The sequence below is a fragment of the Erinaceus europaeus genome, chromosome 10, assembly GCF_950295315.1.
Source record: "Erinaceus europaeus chromosome 10, mEriEur2.1, whole genome shotgun sequence".
NCBI lineage: Eukaryota > Metazoa > Chordata > Mammalia > Eulipotyphla > Erinaceidae > Erinaceus > Erinaceus europaeus.
This window is the reverse complement of record NC_080171.1, coordinates 121951023-121971794: the sequence shown is the minus strand read 5'-3', so window position 1 is coordinate 121971794 and position 20772 is coordinate 121951023. Positions and strand designations below refer to the sequence as shown.

At 44.2% G+C, this 20772-nt stretch overlaps 1 protein-coding gene across 2 annotated transcripts in view; it reads right to left on the bottom strand.

Annotated features, from left to right (window-relative positions):
* The window catches only part of AKAIN1 (A-kinase anchor inhibitor 1), a 79924-nt gene extending 61244 nt beyond the window's left edge, over window positions 1–18680 (bottom strand). Inside the window, exon 1 of one of the 2 annotated variants that reach the window (XM_060200712.1) lies at window positions 17934–18680. In XM_060200712.1, coding sequence (XP_060056695.1) covers window positions 17934–17985 — 52 coding nt within the window. In that variant the 5' untranslated portion in view covers window positions 17986–18680. Of the gene's footprint in view, window positions 1–8047; window positions 8735–17933 lie in introns of those variants that run through there. The other variant, XM_060200713.1, reaches the window with a different exon arrangement.
* Window positions 18681–20772: the final 2092 nt, after the last annotated feature.

Genomic DNA, 20772 nt, shown 5'->3' with positions numbered 1-20772 from the left:
CTGTCACTGGCCATCTCCATCAGGAACAACATAATGGACCCTTTTGTGGGCCCCTACAGGACCTTGCCCTCAATGTGGATCAGCATTGGTAGGGACTGTTCCATTCTCTGAGGGGAGGTTGGGCAACATACTCTACCACTCGAGGAAGATGGGTCCTGAAATGAGTGCAGCCTGGAGTGTTCCTATTGGTGACCACAGAATATGAGCTCAGACCTACAGGGATGTAGAGGTTACACAGGCTCCTGTGCTGACTATGGGCCCCAGATCAGATCACTGGGGTTTACAGTCAACAGTGTTTATACACTTTCCCCATATTTGTGAGATACTCTCTTCCCTGATCCTGCTTTCTAGTCCTTCTTCCAACTATGACACCATCTCCTCATTCAATAACTTGGGACCACCTGCATATTAGATGTCAGGCTCAGGCAAAAACTGGTAAGTCATGGGTCGCTTGGAATATACCTAAAATAAACCCACTAGCTTTTTCCAAAATGGAGACCCCAAATCTTCATCTGCAATATTCTTGCCTTTAGGTTCATGATTAGTCAACAATTTGTTCTGCATTATATCTTAATTCTTTTTCAGCCACCAGGCTCCAGATGCGAATATGATGCCAACCTGACTTCCCTGGGCAGACAACCCCACCAATGTGTCCTAGAACCTCACCTCCCCAGGTCCCTGCCCCATGAGGGAAAGAGAGAGACAGGCTGGGAGTATGGATCAACCTGCCAACGCCCATGTTCAGCAGGGAAGCAATTACAGAAGCCAGACCTTCCACCTTCTATACCCCATAATGACCCTGGGTCCATGCTCCCAGAGGGATAGAGAATGGGAAAACTTTCAAAGGAGGGGATGGGATACAGAGTTCTGATGGTGGGAATTGTGTGGAAATGTAGCCCTGTTATCCTATGGTCTTGTCAGTATTTCCATTTTATAAATAAAATTTTTTTAAAAAGAAATGTGTATTACAACTTTATGCACAGTCAACACAAAATGAAGACAACTCAAATTTCCTTCAGTGGAAAAAGAGATAAACAGTGCATTCATACAGTGACCTACTAAGGTAGAATAAAATGGAATGAATTATTGGTATCAGTAATAACAGGAATAGTCTCCGTGGTATGATGCTAAGTAAAAGAAGTCCATTTCTAGTGGTCCAGGAGGTGGCACAGTGGACTGGACTAAAAAGCATAAGATCCTAAGTCCAGTCCCCAGCAACAACGTACCAGTGTGATGTCTGGTTCTTTCTTTCGCTCCTCTTATCATTCTCATTAATAAATAAATAAAATATTTTTAAAAAAATAAGACAATTTCTAAAAGTCGCATGCTATAATGTTCCCTTAATATGGCATTATGGAAAATCTATAGTGTTAGAAAACCAGTTAATAAACACTAAGGGTAGGGCGTCACAAGAAGTATTTGACCACAAATGATGGCAAAGACTTTTTGATATAATCAAACTGTTCTGTGGTCATTAAATACCTCTGTACATGTGTTAGTATACATACACTTGTACACCAAAAAGTCAGCTGTATGTAAAATTTTAAATAATAAATCAATAAAATTATTTTTCATCTCTACATCAATACAAGAGTATTATTGAGTTGGCAGATCATAATTTTTTTAATATTTTACTTACTAATGAGAAAGGAGGAGAGAAAGAACCAGACCTCACTCTAGTACATATGCTGTGCTGCCTGGCATTGAACTCAGGACCTCATACATCAGAGTCCAATGCTGTATCCACTGTGCTACCTCCCGGACCACTAGATTATAAATTTTTAAAGATTTTTTAAATATTTATTTATTGATTTATTTCCTTTTTGTTGCCCTTGTTGTTTTATTTTTGTAGTTATTATTGTTGTCTGTCTTCATTGTTGGATAGGACAGAGAGAAACGGAGAGAGGAGGGGAAGACAGAGAGGAGGTGAGAAAGACAGACACCTGCAGACCTGCTTCACTGCTTGTGAAGCGACTCCCCTGCAGGTGGAGAGCAGAGGGCTCAAACCACGATCCTTATATCGGTCCTTGTGCTTTGCGCCACATGTGCTTATCCCACTGTGCTACCGCCCGACTCCCTTTTTTTTTTTTTTAGATTTTATTTATTTATGAGAAAAATAGGAGGAGAGAGAAAGAATCAGACATCAATTCTGGCACATGTGCTGCCGGGGCTCGAACTCGGGACCTCATGCTCGAGAGTCCAAAGCTTTACCACTGCGCCACCTCCCGGACGACAGATTATAATTTTTTTTTAATTCTTTATTGGGGAATTAATGTGTTACATTCAACAGTAAATACAATAGTTTGTACATGCATAACATTCCCCAGTTTCCCATATAACAATACAACTCCCACTAGGTCCTCTGAATCCTTCTTGGACCTGTATTCTCCCCACCCACCCACCCACCCCAGAGTCTGTTCCTTTGGTGCAATACACCAATTCCAGCTCAGGTTCTACTTGTGTTTTGGTTTTTTTTTGTTTTTTTTTTTGTTTCTTTTCCCGATCTTGTTTTTCAACTTCTGCCTGAGAGCGAGATCATCCCATATTCATCCTTCTGTTTCTGACTTATTTCACTTAAAATGAATTTTTCAAGGTCCATCCAAGATCGGCTGAAAATGGTGAAGTCACCATTTTTTACTGCTGAGTAGTATTCTATTGTGTGTATATATAGCACAACTTGCTCAGCCACTCATCTGTTGTTGGACACCTGGGTTGCTTCCAGGTTTTGGCTATTACAAATTGTGCTGCCAAGAACATATGTGTACACAGATCTTTTTGGATGGATATGTTGGGTTCCTTAGGATCTATCCCCAGGAGAGGAATTGCAGGGTCATAGGGTAGGTCCATTTCTAGCCTTCTGAGAGTTCTCCAGACTGTTCTCCACAGAGGTTGGACCAATTGACATTCCCACCAGCAGTGCAGGAGGGTTCCTTTGACCCCACACCCTCTCCAGCATCTGCTGCTGTTACCTTTTCTGATGTATGACATTCTCACAGGAGTGAAGTGGTATCTCGTTGTTGTCTTTATTTGTATTTCTCTGACAATCAGAGACTTGGAGCATTTTTTCATGTGTTTCTCGGCCTTTTGGATCTCTTCTGTGGTGAATATTCTGTCCATGTCCTCCCCCCATTTTTGGATGGGGTTACTTGTTATCTTGTTGTTGAGTTTGGCAAGCTCTTTATATATGTTGGTTATTAAACTCTTATCTGATGTATGGCATGTAAAGATCTTCTCCCATTCTGTGACGGGTCTCTTGGTTTGGGTAGTGGTTTCTTTTGCTGTGCAGAAGCTTTTTATTTTGATATAATCCCATAGGTTTATGCTTGCCTTAGTCTTCTTTATAACTGGATTCATTTCATTGAAGATGTCTTTAAAATTTATGTGGAAAAGAGTTCTGCCAATATTTTCCTCTAAGTACCTGATTGTTTGTGGTCTAACACCCAAGTCCCTGATCCACTTGGAATTTACTTTTGTATTTGGTGAAATACAGTGGTTCAGTTTCATTCTTCTGCATGTTTCAACCCATTCTTTCCAGCACCATTTGTTGAAGAGACTCTGCTTTCCCCATTTAATAGTCTGAGCCCCTTTGTCAAAGATTAGATGCCCACAGGTGTGGGAGATTATAAATTTTTTAAGACAGTCTGCTCTTGTTTATTTACTGATCACTCAGAAATTAACAATACATTTATACAAATAAATAAATAAATGTTATAACCATCAGACCAGCAAACCAGCTCACTGGATAGTGTATTGCTGGGCTATGTTTGCAGCCCCCGGCCTAGCCTGGCCCCCTTTATACTGAAGGAAGCTTTGGTGCTGAGGTTCCTTTCTCTGTCTCTGTCACTGTCTCTGTCTCTCTGTAAAAGTCACATTGGAGCAGTGAAGCTCCAAGATGGCCCAAAAAAAAAAAAAACACCATAATTTTCTAGTGAAAAATTAACTATGTTGACAGTTATGGCTACCATTACTACACTGTTTGTTTTAAAGATGAACTTATACACACAAGAGAAAAAGGATGAAAAAAAGTATCACTCTGGCATATACAGTGTCAGGAACTGAACCTGGGATATCAGCTTGCAAGTCCCACACCCAAGTGTCCCAGCCCCGACTGCTAGACTACTTGTTACGATTCTCATTATAAGGCCTGGTGTGACTAATTGCTAACAATTAAGGTCTTTTCATTCCTTCATGAAGCCCTCGTTATCTCACCTCACTTAATTCCAGTGAAAAAGAAGGAAATCTCTTTGTTGATAATATGTTTGGTTTGAAGACAAACAAGACAAGTCCAGTGCTGATTAGATCTACGCACAGAGAGGTGCATTAGTTCCTGGGGTATATATTAGTTTCTGGGGTGCAGGGGGGCGACCCAGGGCTAAGGAGATTTCTGTCCTCATTTAGAGGCCTTTCTCAACGGAAAAGAGATCACTGATTGGATTGTTCATCTCTGGGATTCACTTTCCACTTTTGGCTCTAAGGTAAAGGAAGAAGTAGCAGAAACATTCAAAGGCAAGACAAGCCAATCACAGGGCCAGGTGGTGGTGCACCTGGTGGAGCGCACGTTACAGTGTGCAAGGACCCAGGCTTGAGACCCTGGTCCCCACCTGCAGGGGGAAAGCTTTGCAAGTGGTGAAGCAGGGCTGCAGGTGTCTCTCTGTCTCTCTCCCTCTCTATCACGCCTTCCCTCTCAATTTCTGACTGTCTCTATCCAATCAATAAGTAACGATAATACAAAAGCAGGTCGATCCACAGAGGAAAGTCTGGGGCTTTCAGAACTTCAGGCTTCTCATTTCATTGCACGAAATTCCAAACTATGAATTTTTAAGAACACAATACCCATTGACACAATTATGTGAGTAGTTCATGTTTATTCAGTGCTGTATTTCCCTTGGGTTATCTGACGTATTTATTAATACAGGGACGACTACATCACGTTCCTCTGATTCTGTGCACCCTGAGAGCTCAGTCAGCATGTAAAAAATGGGCAGGAGAGTATTTCCTTTAAACTGTAGATGATGTCTGGATCTCCAGATTAAAAGGATTTAGAAGAGCAATGGTCCTATAAATTAGACTGTAATCCTGAAATCCAGCAATTCTCAAAAACAATTCATTATTCTGGTTTTCTTTCAGAAAATCATTCCGTGAGTCAGAAAACACATGGTCAGCAGAGAAAGCAAACTCACATATTTTAGCACCCAAAATGACTTTGGGGCTGATCCAAAATGCTTATGATTTTTAAAACAACCTCAAAATTGAAGAAATAATCCAAAAAGTGTTTTGCTATAGGTGTGTATCCAATACAGGTCAATTTATGGCATTTCTAACTGTCACGAATAGCTTGAATATTCCCTACAGGGAAAAAAATCATAATAAAAGCAGAATTTGGGGGTCTGGCAGTGGTGCACCTGGTAGAACGTACACAGTTCCATGGCAAGGACCCAGGTTCAAGCCCCAGGTCCCCACTTGAAGGGGTAGGCTACCCAAACAATGAAACGGTGCTGCAGGTGTCTCTGTCTCTACCTCTCTTTCTCTCTCTATCCATTCCCTTCTATGTCTCCCTGTCTCTGCCCAATAAGTTAATAAATAAATAAAACATGCAAAAACCAAACAAACAAAAACATGTAAGAAAATGTTAAAGCACATTACTATCCAAGTAGTGGCCCATTTAAACAAAGTCAGTACATACCAGAAATTCACAGCCGCCCTTGACACAGTCCTTCCACAACCATGCTTTTGAAACTCGAGTTGACATAACTCAACAACCCTATGTCTGGTGAACAGTCTGCTACTCTCTGCTCATAAGTCTGTTCATTCTCCACCTTAGCAGTGGACAGACACAGCCCTTGAGTTACATCTAGTCTTGAACCAAAAGGCAACTACGCCCCCCTGAGACTCTCACAGTATTTTGTCAAAAAGGCAGGTTCTTGGGGTACAGGAAGAAGACAATCTAGTCAGAAAACTCCAGCAAAGACTGACAAGACTATCTGGAATCAGCCTCCGAGCCTCCATGGGGAGTGGTAACACAGGAATGACAGTGCTTACTTCCCACTGTAATTTAAAGATCGAATAAAAGTGCTTTAGCAAGTGTTCAGCGGCTTGTAAATGAATAAAGAGATGCTGTTTCCAACTTCACACCTCCTGTACAAAACAATTTCTGCCTCTGAGTTATCTAGGATAAGCAGAAGGACTCCTGAACTTTCTCTTATTTTTTTTTTCTTTTTAATTGTCTTTCTTTCTTGGATAGAGACAGGCAGAAATCAAGAGGGAATGAGGGTGACAGAGGAGAGAGACAGACGCCTGCAACACTGCTTCACCACAGGCAAAGCTTTCCCCCTGCAGGTGGGGACTGGGGGCTTGAACACAGGTCACTGAGCATTGTAACGTGTGCGCTCAACCAGGAACGCCAAAACCAGGCCCCCTGGACTCTCCTCTAAGGCATTCCTCTGACAGACTACCTGTCAGGATTGATTTTTTTTTTTTGTAATTTTATTTATTCATTTTTCCTTTTGTTGCCTTTGTTGTCTTTTTATTGTCATTGTAGTTATTATTGTTGTTGTTACTGATGTCGTTGTTGTTGGATAGGACAGAGAGAAATGGAGAGAGGAGGGAAGACAGAGAGGGGGAGAGAAAGACAGACACCTGCAGACCTGCTTCACCGCCTGTGAAGCGACCCCCCTGCAGGTGGGGAGCCGGGGGACACTGGGATCAAGGAGTTTGTTTTGTTCCTTACTGAGAAGGATCCTGACACTGGTCCTTGCGCTTTGTGCCACATGCACTTAACCCGCTGTGCCACGGCCCAACTCCCCAGGATTGATTTTTAAAACCCAAAACAAGTCCACTCCTGCCTTCCAGCTTACATCCTTGGGGGCGGGGTCTTCTGTTTTGGTAGCTGAATTTTTTTGAAACCCATATTCAATACTTCCATTTTTAATATTCGATAGGGCTGTGCCCCTCCCCCCAACCTCTCTGTCATTCACCTTCTATCTGCAGAAAATAAGTCTGTCGGTGCTGTGCAGACAGGAAGGGTGGGGGGGTAGGGGGGACTGTGCCTCCCCCCCCCCACTGAGGTTCATGGCCACGGGAAATGCCAATAAACCATTAGAGTTAAAGATGGTAACACAGCACGTTAGTGTGCTCTAGGCCCTCTATACTTTCGCTCTCTCTCTGACACAGCCGAGACTGGAAGGAAGAAGAAAAACAGAGATTTTGTATGTCTGTCCGCCCCACCCCCTTCCCTACCAAAGACGGGCCAGACTCTCCCCGCTGCTATCTAGAGCACACTTGGCCTCACCCGAAGCACACATCAGCTCCTTGGAGGGGCTGGAGGTGGAGATTTTCACTAAAGCACGCACAAGCTGGTGAATCGGCTGCAGACAAACCTGACTCTTCGCCAACTTGTAAGCACTGTCAGCAGCACAGGAAGCAAAGTCCTTCACCGCCGGCCGGCTCCCCAAAAAGACAACAGCCAGCACCCCGCAGCCGCAGTAGCCGGCTGTCAACTGCAGCCCAAAGTAGCCAGAGTTTCCGAGCTAATTCCTTAAGGGATGAGTGCTTCTTTCTGCCCTTCGTACACTCCCCTGGTCTCCGACCACTTTTCTCCTTAGGACATTCAGGGGGACCTAGAACCCTTGGCCACTTCTCCAGGCAGCAAAGCGTCGGTGAAGAGGGCTCCCACCAAAGTCACCCGAAGCCCGAAGCCCGAAGCCCGGGGCTCTGCAAAACCTCTTCGCCCTCCCGCCCTGCTGGCACCGGAGCTGCTGGTGGAGGAGCCAGTCCCGAGAAGCAGGGGTTCTAGCGGGAGACAGATGTAGCCGGGCAGACGGACCAGGACTGCAGGTTGCTAGAGGGGAGCTGGGCAAGGGTGGGCACGGGGTGCAGGTTCGCGCACAGGCACTGCCTCCCCATCCAGAGCTCACCGGCAGTAACTTTGTAAGGTGCACAAGTTCCCCTGAGATAAACACCATCTCTCTGCATCCTCTCCCTTCTCTTCCCCGCTCCCTGCCACAACACCTGGTTTGAAAAAAAAAAAAAAAGCAAAGTGCAGGTGTACCTGGGGCGAACACCATGGTCTCCTCCAGTCGCGAAGCTCCCGGGTAAGAGGAGGCAGAAGGATGGCGGGTGGGAGGAACGCCGGGCGTGGAGGGGTGCGGTGCCGCCGGAGCTCGGGGCGCAGGGGCCGCGCGTCTTCAGCACCCCGGACAGCTCCGTGGCCCCGGGTCCCGCGCTCCAGGGGCTGCCGGGCGCAAAGCTCCCCTGCACCGGGCGGAGGAGGCCGAGCCCCGGCTCAGCTCATCCCTCCTTCCCCCGCCAGGGAGCGTGCGTGGAGCCCGGGAAGACAAGACTTTGACCACTTCCACGGGAGGAGGAAAGACAGAAGGGGAAGAAAGGGAAAGGTAATTGCTGGGCTGCCCGGCAGGGGGACAGCTAATTGCTTCTAATTACCTGCTGTCACTCCCCCGGTGGATATTGAGCTGACATTTAGGATAGGTTTGCCGCTCCCCGCCTCAAAGAGCTTGACTCTTGTTGCCAAGTTGGACTGGCTCCTGGCTCTGAACCAAAGGGTGAGGTCTTCAAGCTAACGGGGCTTTGGAATGGAATGTATGTCTTTTTTTTTTTTTTTGTCACCACTCCTAGACTTCTGCTAACCTTAGGAAGAAAGTGGGTGGGAAGAAGAAAGTGATTGTGGGGCAGGGGTAGATAGCTTAATGGTTATGCAAAAAAACCTTTTGTACCTGAGGCTCTTAAGTCCCAGGTTCAGCAGCCCCCCTCCCCCAATAAACCAGAGCTGCAGTGCTGTGGTAGGAAAAGATAAATAAATAGATAAATAAATAAAGCCAGGGCGTGGCACACCTGGTTGAGCACACATGTTAACAAAGCACAAGGATCCAGTTAGAGCCCCCGGTCCCTACCCAAGGGGTGACAAAGCAGGGCTGCAGGTGTCTCTCTGTCTCTCTTCCTATCTACCTCCCCCTTCCCTCTCCATTTCTTGACTGTCTCTATCCAATAAATAAATTTTTAAAAAATTAAGAAGTTATCATTTAAAATAAGAATAGTACTAAAATAAATTGGTGATTCTCAGATGAGCAATGAAGCCCCTCCCTTTAAAAAAAAGAAAGAAGAGTGAGGCCAGGTAAGTGAGGAGAGCTTAGCAAGCAGCCCTCACTGACTGGGAAAGCTAGGTTTGAGGGCCATCAAGGGCATCATTTAGAGAAAGACAAGCACAGAGGACAGAGATCTCAGTCAGGCAGTCCTCCACAAATATGAAAACACTCATCACTTTACTGTTTCCTCTATACAAACGACCACTGTGACCCCACCCCAGCTCCCACTCCTCAGGAAAGCCTGTTCGGTCCTGAGTAGACACCTGCCCCTCCTCACTGCACACGGCTCATTTGTTGTCATCTAGTTCCTTAGGAAGGTTTGTGAAATGGGACAGTGAGGACAGCCCACACCAGACGGAAACAGGCCGACTTAGATTAGAAACCTAGATCTTAAGCAACACAGGTCCTCTTTCTCAAGGCAAATGTCAAGAGCTTTGACTTTTATCCTCTCCCACCCTCCCTGCAGAATGAAGTTTTCCAAGAACAAAGGTCCATTTCCAGTGGTTTTCACTTGCACCTCTGCCTAGAAATGTTAGTTCTCCTAAAAACACAGTATCTCCTGGTAAACTGACTGGTGGCCATAAGTTCCCTGCTTTTTTGGCAGATATAAATGATTCAAAAAGTCTTGTTGGCGCCGACTTTGTTCGGTGCCATCTGATAGACTGAAAATGCAGAGAGCTTCAGAGCTCTTGAACAAAGCATCAGGGCAGCCTCACAAAACACAGTCAGTCCTTCTCTTAGCACCTGGCTCACCAGAGGCAGGAGCAGATGGGCCTGCTGGACAACAACAACGTGGAAGTCAGCTGATGGGCAGAGTGGAATGTGTGCCAGGTGGGGTGTGAGGCTCTCACTTCCCCAGCGAGAGTACAAGTCCCAGCAGTGAGACTCCTCTCTGCTCCATCACCAGGAGTGTGAAACGCTGTTGGAAATAACATGCAAATGACCCACAGACCATTTGCTTTTAACAAGCTCAAAAGGCTTCCTTTTTACAAGGACTATTTTTAGTGAGCTTTAATTCCCCTAGTGCATAAGCGATTACAAAGAATGTTGTGGGGAGAGCAGCGTGGTAATGAATCTAGAAAAACACTTTGAAACTGGTCAGACCCAGGTTGAATGCCTTCACCATTCAGTAGTTGTGTGATTCTGGGTGAGTTATGGAATTACTTCACCCACCATGTAAGGACCAAGGTATCTCAAAGATTTGCTGTGAGGATTAAATACCGTAATAGATTAAACAAGAGAGCTCACAGTCCCAATAAAGCTCATTCCAGAACATCCCTGACACTCTGGGAATACATGAAACCATGTAAGAATGCAATCTACGTGCACGTGGCGTGAAGCACAAGGACTGGCGGGAGGATCCCGGTTCGAGCCCCCGGCTCCCCACCTGCAGGGAAGTCGCTTCACAGGTGGTGAAGCAGGTCTGCAGGTGTCTGTCTTTCTCTCCCCCTCTCTGTCTTCCCCTCCTCTCTCCATTTCTCTCTGTCCTGTCCAACAATGAAGACAGACAACACTAATAACTACAACAATAAAACAACAAGGGCAACAAAAAGGGAATAAATAAATATTTAAAAGAAAGAAAGAAAGGTTTGAGGAAGCTAGTTACATAACTAAGGGACATTTTAGAAATGATTCCTGATTTCAGAAGTAGGACTCAAGCACATCAAAATGCTGTCTACTAAGAGTTCCCAGTTCAGTGAATGGCTCCAGTTGTTGTATGTACTCCTGCGGCTTCCTCCTTTCTTACATAAAAATTTTAAAAGGGGAGAGTGAGAGCCGAGTAGTGGCGCACCTGGTCAAGTGCACACGTTACAATGCACAAGGACCTGGGTTCAAACCCCCAGCCCCCACCTGCAGGGGGAAAGCACTGCAAGAGATAAAGCAGTGCTGCTGCAAGTGTCTGTCTGTCTGTCTTCCCCACTATCGACCCCTCCCCCTGGATTTCTCTGTCTAACGAATAATAAATAAAATAATACAAAAAGACTGCAATCTACATATATTAGATCAGTAACTCTCAAATAGTCATATGCATAAGAATCTCACCATGGTCTCGTTGCAATTCGAATTATGATTCAGTAGATCAAGATAGGGCCTGGGACTTTGCATTTCTAACCAACCAGCTGGTGCTGTGAGGGCTGCTCCTTAGAACAAATGTCCAGTAGTGAAGCATCAGACGTTCCTGTGTTTAAAGGGGAAGAACCTACTCACCGCTTGACCAGACCTAGAGCATACCTTTCCAAATGTTAAATAAGGAAAGCAACCAGATGGATTCTCATAGACTCTAAGCTAGACAGGAGACCAAAATGGTAATAGAAAGAAGAAGGAACACCCCCTTCTTCTAGCGTTTGCCCTTCTTCCGTAGCCAGTCAGCAGCGTCAGGTTGAGCCTGATGTCAAGTTTCGAGACCTCCTTTGAATCTGGAGAGGTGGCAGTCGTTGACTCTGTGGGTCATAGTCTGTCTGGAGCCGCAGGGGCAGTTCGGGTCGTCTCTGGCTCCCCAGCGGTGGAACATAGCGGCAAACCGGCCATGGCCTGTTCCATAGCGATTGAGGAGGGCCCGATCATAACGTGCTAGGTCAAAGCCGGGTTGACGCTCGCAGGGGTCTGTGATGAGGTGTTTGTTCTTCACCTCAGCTGACTGCCAGCTCTGTTTCCAAGAGTCTGGAAGGAATGCCTGAAAATGGTTCTAGAATTTTTTTTGGATAAGTCTCCTGTGGGTATAATAAAACCCAATATAAACTAATGCCAACAGCCACTGGAAGATAGCTCAGCCAACAGAGTGCAATACTTGTAGGCTGGTACCTCAGAATCATCTCTGACACCACATGTACCAGAGAGCCATTCTGATCTCTCTCTCCTTGCTAAACAAATGAGCATTTTAAAAATGCATCATGGCAAAGACAGAAAAACCCACAGTTCTTCTCTACTCTCTTTTGTCCTGTGTCACCTTTTACTTCCTCTACCCAACACAACACTGTTACCTAGTCAGAACAATATACTCCCAGGTATATAATCCAGGTCTTGTTTGTATGTATTTTAATCAGAGGAATTCATTTTTTTCATAACAAAGTCAACACACTTTTACATAGACATATTCTATTTATTACTTATTATTGGATAGAGACAGAAATGGAAAGGTGTCTTTCTCTCCCCTTTTCTATCTTCCCCTCCTCTCGATTTCTCTCTGTCCTATCCAACAACAATAGCAATAATAATAACAACAACAAGGGCAACAAAAATGGAAAAAATGGCCTCCAGGAGCAGTGGATTCGTAGTGCAGGCACCGAGCCCCAGCAATAACCCTGGAGGAGGAAAAAATGGCTGAAAAAGAGCAGGACATTGGGAAGTGGCAGTGGGTGTAGGTTTGACTTGGAGGGGCGAGAGGGCAGGGCCATGGAAGAAATGGGCCAATACATATAAATATAGATGACAGTTATAGAAATAATATTCAACCCATGTCTGTGACCTTGGGAGAACCACTGCAGTTTCCGAACTCTGGTAGTAGGAATGGTATGGAATCGTACCTGGCTGCCTCATAATTTTGTAAATCAATATTAAATTACTAATTAAAACCATATATATGATTGGCTGGGGCTGGGGAGAGTACATAACGGCTATCCAAACAGACTCTCATGCCTGAGACACCAAAAGTCCCAGGTTCAATCCCTAATACCACCATAAACCAGAGCTAAGCAGTGGTCTGTAAATAAATAAATAAATAAATAAATAAATAAATACCAAATCAAGAATTTTTGATGGTGACTTATTTTCTTGTTGTAACATTGTCAAGTACTAAATTCTTTCCAAAACTGTTTTGATGCTCTCTCTTGCTTTGCTAACAACTTTTTGTCTTGGCACATAGTCTGCTAAATGGGTAATCCAGAATTTGCCCAATTTCTCTTATATTTACAACCAAAACATAATTTGCTGTCATGTCCTCATTTCTCGTCCCACTATTTCATCAATATTGCTTTTACCCCAATTACTTTAACAAAGGGTCCATGATTAAGTTGTTTATTTACTTCCAAGATACCTAACAGAGTTTTTTGTTTATTTGTTAAATATTTCATTTATTCATGAGAAAGCTAGGAGAGAAAGAACCAGACATCACTCTGATACATGTGCTGCTGGGGACTCTCAAGCATGAGGGCCCCAGAGGTGGTGCAGTGGATAAAGCACTGGACTCTCGAGCATGAGGACCCAAGTTCAGTCCCTGACAGCACATGTATCAGAGTGATGTCTGGAGCTCAGCACAATGGATAAGGTGCTGGATCCTCAAGCATAAGATCCTGAGTTCAGTCCCCTGCATCACATGTGCAAGAATGATGCTCTGGTTTCCTGTCTCCTGTCTCTCTACATATATATCTATCTCAGATAAATAAGTAAATCTTTTTAAAAAGTTAGAGAACTTAATGTTATGCTTGTACAAACTTGTATTTTACTGTTGACTGTAATCCATTAATCCCACAATAAAGAATTCTTTTTAACTGAGGGAACTTAAGGACTCTTACTATATCCTGTTCTGTTTTTCATTCGATGGATTTTTTTTTCCCTAGATAGTTCCACCCAGACCTATACTTTCAATTACTTATCAATTAATTTTTTTGGACAACTATACCACTTAATCTGATCAGACAAATATTTAGTTGTCTTTGGAATACAAGTGACTAAATACTTGGTCCTTACTGAAATAGCACAGAGGACCCTCCACACCACCATGTTCCAAAGCTGAGCAAACTCTGGTCTCACTCTCCTCTCTCTCACCGCCCCCCTCCCCCTCCTCAAAAATAAAAATCTTCAAACATTTTAAAAATAAAACAGGGAGACCGATCAGTAGCGTAGCGGGTTAAGCGCACATAGTATGAAGCACAAGGACCCACGCGAGGATCCTGATTCAGGGGAGAGAGGGGGTCGCTTCACAAGCAGTGAAGCAGGTCTGCAGGTGTCTTTCTCTACCCCTCTCTATATTCCCTTCCTCTCTTAGTTTCTCTCTGTCCTTTCCAACAACGATGGAAAAAATAGCCTCTAGGAGCAGTGGATTCGTAGCACAGGCACCAAGCCCCAGCAATAACCCTGAAGGGGAAAAAAAAAAGAAGAAGAAGAAGAAGAAGAATACATAGAGAGGTATATGGAAGGGAACAGAGGATGGAATAGAATTTTAGAGAAAAAGAGGGAGACCAGAAGAAAACACTGCCTAGTGGTTTCATGGTTAGTATTTTTCACAATCAAATGAAACAAGTCATTCAAAAATCCCATCTTTTAAAGGATTGCTTAGCCTAGATAGTCTGTAAGTCATCTTACTGCTCCTGCTCTACTTGAGCACACAGATGCATCAGACTCAGGGGTCAGGGAGACAGATCACCTAGGAAGAAGCCTGTTTTGCCATGTGCGCGACCTACTTTCGAAGCCCCAGGAACACTGCCCTGGGGCTGAGGGATGTCAGCACTGTGGTATCTCTCTCCCCAGCTCTGTGCATCTACTTTGTCTCCCTCTCTCTATCTGAAAATGCCAACCTAGAGCGGTAAACCCCAGGCAACAACAACTGCAACAACAAAGGTTGAACTGTTTTGCTTTCCACGCTGAAATGTCTCTAAGACGTGATCAGACCTGAGTCGGGCAGATGGCTTGATTGATACGGCACTCGCTGGCGAGCCCTGCCGGCCCGACTGTCCCTGTAGGACTCCCAACACTACGGGTGCCGGAGATGCTCTGGTTTCCTCAGCTTCATGTGAAGCTCTCTCTCATATGTAACAAATAATATATATATATATATATATCCTTAAAAAATGAAACTATCTGGAACCCGGTGGCTGAGAAAGCATTAAGATGTAAAGCAGAACAAACTGCTGACTAATCAGGAACCTAAAGGCAAGAATACAGCAGAGGAGATTTGGGGTCTCCGTTTTGGATAAAGCTAGTAGGTCTATTTTAGGTAGATTCCAAGGGGCCCATGACTTTACTAGTTTTTACCTGAGCCTGACATCTAACATGCTGGTGGACCCAAGGTATCGTTTGGGGAGATGGTGTCAGAGTTGGAAAAAGGGCTAGAAAACTGGATCAGGGGAGAGAATGGCTCCCAAATATGGAAAAAGTGTATAAATACTGTTAACGGTAAACCCCACCGATTTGATCTGGGGCCCATAGTCAACACAGGAGCCCATGTAAGGTCTGAGCTTGTGTTGGGCTTTCTATCTTAACTCGTGTTCAGCCACCAGGCTCCAGATGCTAATATGATGCCAACCTGACCTCCCTGGGCATACAACCCCACCTATATGTCCTGGAACCTCACCTCCCCAGAGCCCTGCCCCACAAGGGAAAGAGAGAGAGACAGGCTGGGGGTATGGATCAACCTGCCAACGCCCATGTTCAGCGGGGAAGCAATTACAGAAGCCAGACCTTCCACCCATAATGATCCCATAATGATCCTGGGTCCATGCTCCCAGAGAGATAAAGAATAGGGAAGCAGGCAGAGGTAGATAGCATAATGGTTATGCAAAGAGACTCCCATACCTGAGGCTCTGAAGTCCCAGGTTCGATCCCCTGCACCATAAGCCAGAGCTGAGCAGCTCTGGTTAAAATTAAAAAAATAGGGAAGCTATCAAGGGAGGGGATGGGATGCTGAGTTCTGGTGGTGGGAATTGTGTAGACTTGTACCCCTCTTATCCTACGGTCTTGTCAATATTTCCATTTTACAAATAAAAAATAAATAAATAAAACTATTTGTTGTTTTCAACGGGTTATGTTGTTTTCGCCGGGCTGGCTTCACGGGCGGGTAACAGACGACCAGGGACTCATGGTTGAGCTGTAGGCAGTATCTCTTTATTCATGCAGGACGCAGCACAATCTAAACCGAGCTAAGCTAAACTCAAGGTACCCTAAAACTCACAATGCTGTCTTTATATGTACTTGCCAAGTAGGGTGGAAACAGGATGTGACATAGAGAGGGTGGAGAGAAAAGTGACTGGTGAAAATCAGAGTGTGACAAGGAGAGGATCAGGGTGTGACAAGGAGAGGGGGTGGAGCAGGTGAGAATTCTATCACTGAACCACCAATGCCCTGGAGGGAGGGTGGTGCTTATTAACAGCGGTTATGTAAATAGAATGCAGTGGTTATGTAAATAGAATAGTGTTAAGCAGGGGGGATTTAAACCAAATGAAACAGAAGGGGTCTCATGCATACCAACAACTATTGTGGTCTGAGAGTAGTATAGTGGATAAAGTATTGGACTCTTAAGCATGAGGTCCTGAGTTTGATCCCTGGCAGCACATGTACTAGAGTGATGTCTGGTTCATTCTCTCTCTCTCTCTCTTCCTATCCCTATCATTAATAAATAAAATATTTTGGGGGATGGGTGGTAACGCAGCAGGTTAAGTGCACATGGCACAAAGCCCAAGGACCGGTGTGAGGATCCCGGTTCCAGCCCCCGGCTCCCCACCTGCAGGGGGGTCACTTCACAGGTAGTGAAGCAGGTCTGCAGGTGTCTGTCTTTCTCTCTCCCTCTCTGTCTTCCCCTCCTCTCTCCATAACAACAACATGTGTCACTTGCTGCTGCAGGAAGCAGAAAAAGGAGGTTTGGAGCAGAAAGGGAACTGAATCCTTTATTTGCGCTGGCACCTCAGAGTTGGGTGAGAGAGAAGCAGCTTGGGCCACGTGGAGGTAGCAAAAATGGCCACCTCGCACAGCAACCTTCCCTGCGTCTAATCACCAAAGTGAAGGGCGGGCAAGAGAGCAAGGTGCGGAAGAAGGAGGGCTTTTATGGGAGTAGCTCTCGTGAGAATGGGAAGGGGGAGGAGTAACCACAGCACTCCAACTATCTCGGGGAATCAACAGTGCCCTGAGGGTACAACATGCCAGATGTAACTACATCTGCACAATTTCCCAGCAAACAGCAATAATAACTACAACAATAAAAAAACAAGGACAACAAAAGGGAAAACAAATAAAATATAAAAAATAAAAACATATAAAAAGTAAATAAAAATAAAGTATTTTAAAAATTAAAAGTAAATAAAAATATCCTAAGGTCAGGTGGTGGCGCACCTGGTTGAGTGCACATGTTACAATGCTAAAGGACCCAGGTTCAAGCTCCCAGTCCCCACTTACAGAAGGAAATCTTCACAAGTGGTGAAACAGGGCTGCGGATGTATCTCTGTCTCTTTATCTCTCTCTCTCTCTCTCTTCCATCTTATCAATTCCTGGCTGTCTCTATCCAATAAATAAAGATAATAAATTTTTTTTAAAAAAAAACTATTCCTTCTGCCTAAATTGCTGAAATTCTTAAAATGTTGTACAAGCTCTAAAATAAGTTCTTATGAAATTCCCTGACACAATTTTTTTTCTCCAGGGTTATTGCTGGGGCTACAAATCCACTGCTCCTGGAGGCCAATTTTTCCCTTTTGTTGTCCTTGTAGTTTATCGTTGTTGCTATTATTTTTTGTTGTTAGTGCTGTTGCTGTTGTTGGATAGGACAGAGAGAGATGAAGTGAGAAGGGGAAGACAGAGAAGGGGAGAGAAAGACAGACACCTGCAGACCTGCTTCACCGCCTGTGAAGTGACCCCCTTGCAGGTAGAGAGCCGAGGGCTGGAACCAGGTTCCTTGAGCCAGTCCTTGCGCTTTGTGCCATGTGCACTTAACCCGCTGTGCTACCACCCAGTCCCACCCTGACACAATATTTTATAGACTCCTTGGTAAAGATAGTATCTTACCTGCATCACAACTGTCCTATTTTTTAATTCCTTCAAAGACACTTTCACATGCATTACTCATATGATGCCCCTCACAAATCTACAGGGTTGTTGAGTACACGCTGGCAGATGATCAAAAAGTACCCTTACCTTCATAGAGGGTCCACATCAACATAAAGCCCATTCCAGGATCTAGAACCATTCTCCAAGGATACCTGCAAAAAAAGCATGCTCATTTAAAAATGTCATTTCAGGACTGGGGAAACAGCCTAATAGTTATATAAATGATTTCCATGCCTGAAGCTCTGGGTTCAGTCCCCAGCACCACCATAAACCAGAGCTGAGCAGTGCTGTGGTCTCTCTGTGTATCTTTCTCTCTGTATCTCTATTTCACTAAAATAATAAGCAAATACAATATTGTCAAAATGTTATTTCAGTCCCGGGGTTATACGTTCGCCAAGTTCCTATAGCTTCTACGTCTTATGGTTGATTTAATGTGCCATCTTTTGACATCTTTCTTCCTGACTTGCAATTTGAGTCATAGTAAAGTTTCCCTAGAGAGTCAGCAAGTGATGAAGGAGACATCCTGGATGACAGAAAGCCATGTGCTGAGTAGACACTACATCCTTTGACTTGTTTTCTAGAAGAAGTCAGTCCAAAACAATATTCAAATGAGTTTCCATTAATGTCCACTTTTTTAAAAAATATATTTATTGCATAGAGACAACCAGAAATTGAGAGGTTAGGGGGAGGTAGAGAGGGAGATAAAGGGGGGAAAGAGAGAGTCACCTGCATCCCTGCTTCACCACTTGCAAAATTTTCCCCCTGCAGGTGGAGACCAGGGGCTGAACCCTTGTCCTTGCACACTGTAACATGTGCTTTCAACCAGGTGTGTCACCACCCAGCCCCAAGAAGGACAAACACTGAACATTGCAGTGAACACAGGCCCTTTCTTATTCTATTCTATTCTATTTTTATTTATTATTTATAAAAAGGAAACATTGACAAAACCATAGGATAAGAGGGGTACAACTCCACACAGTTCCCACCACCAAATCTCCGTATCCCATCCCCTCCCCTGATAGCTTTCCTATTCTTTATCCCTCTGGGAATATGGACCCAGGGTCATTGTGGGATGCAGAAGGTGGAAGGTCTGACTTCTGTAACTGCTTCCCTGCTGAACATGGGCGTTGACTGGTTGATCCATACTCCCAGCCTGTCTCTCTCTTTCCCTAGTGGGGAAGGGCTCTGGGGAAGCGGAGCTCCAGGACACATTGGTGGGGTCATCTGTCCAGGGAAGTCTGGTCGGCATCATGGTAGCATCTGGAATCTGGTGGCTGAAAAGAGAAGTAACATACAAAGCCAAACAAACTGGTGATGAATCATGAACCAAAAGGGTGGAGCAGTGCAGATTAAGAGTTGGGGGGGTCCTCCATTTTGTAGATAGCTAGTAGGCATATTTTAGTTATATTCCAAAGGGCCTGTGGCTATACTAGTGTTTGTTTGTTTGTTTGCCTGAGCCTGAAATCTGATATGCAGGTGGATTCTAGTTATTATCTGGAGAGGTGATGTCATGGCTGGTAGAATGACCAGAAAGCTGGATCAGGGAAGAGAGTAGCTCTCCGATACGGGGAAGGGGTATAAATATTGTTGACTGTAAACCCCATCGATTTGATGTGATCTGCGGCCCTCTATTCTATTTTTTTACCAGAGTATTGCTCAGCTCTGGCTTATGGTTGTGTGGGGGATTGAACCTGAGACTTTGGAGCCTCATGTGTGAAAGTCTCTGCATAACCATTATGGTATCTACCCCCATTCCCAAATCGATTCTTTTTTTTTAAATTTATTTCTTTATTGGGGAATTAATGTTTTACATTCAACAGTAAATACAATAGTTTGTACATGCATAACATTCCCCAGTTTCCCATTTAACAATACAACCCCCACTATGTCATTTATCATCCTTCATGGACCTGTATTCTCCCTACCCACCCACCCCAGCCAAATCGATTCTTGAAGAATATCTTTGAGTTTTCTGCTAGAAGATCATTTATCTCCACAAAGTGGATTTTGTGCATCAACTTGGCAAGACTTATGATTACATGGTTAAATACTTCACATGTTGATATGAAGGCATTTTTTAAATGTGATTAACATTTATAATCAACTGACTTTAACTAGAACAAATCATTCTCCAGATGTGACTAAGCCTTAGTCAGTTGAAGTCTTTATGAACAAACAGTGAATTTTCCCAAAGAAAGAACTAGGCATCCAGGTTGCAGATAAAAAAAAAAAAAAAGTCAGATTTTTCAGCCTTCATCAAACTCAGGACTTCAGCAATTCCTGTCTGAACCTCCAGTCCGTCAGTCCATCAGCCTACTTCACAGAGTTCAAGCATGTCAGTAACCACAACTGCAAGACTCATTCACTTTCCCACAAGCTAAATACACTTAACATCCTCTACTAAAACCTTGTCCTCCAGTAAAATGTGCTGTAATTAAATGGATTTCCTTTTTAAGGTTTATTTTTTTATCTACTTATGAGAAAGACAGGAGGAGAAAGAGGAATAGCCAGATATTACTCTGGTACATGTGGTGCTGGGGACAGAACTTAGGACCTCGTGCTTGAGAGTCCAATGCCTTATCCACTGCACTTCCTCCCGGACCACTTCAATGTATTTATCCCAAGTCCTTAAAAATATTTTGAGAATATGATAGAACCACAACAAAGAAAAATCAGGGGTAGGAGTAGATAGCATAATGGTTATGCAAAGAGACTCTCATGCCTGAGGCTCCAAAGTCCCAGGTTCAATCCCCCACAAAATCATAAGCCAGAGCTGAGCAGTGCTCTGGTAAAAAAAAAAAAAAAAAAGAAAGAAAGAAAGAAAGAAAAGAAAAATCAGTCCTAGTTCCTATTTGTTCTAAGAATTCGCAAGAGTAGGGGGATATTTGAAAGATCATTTCCCATAGGAATGCAGCCATGAATATAT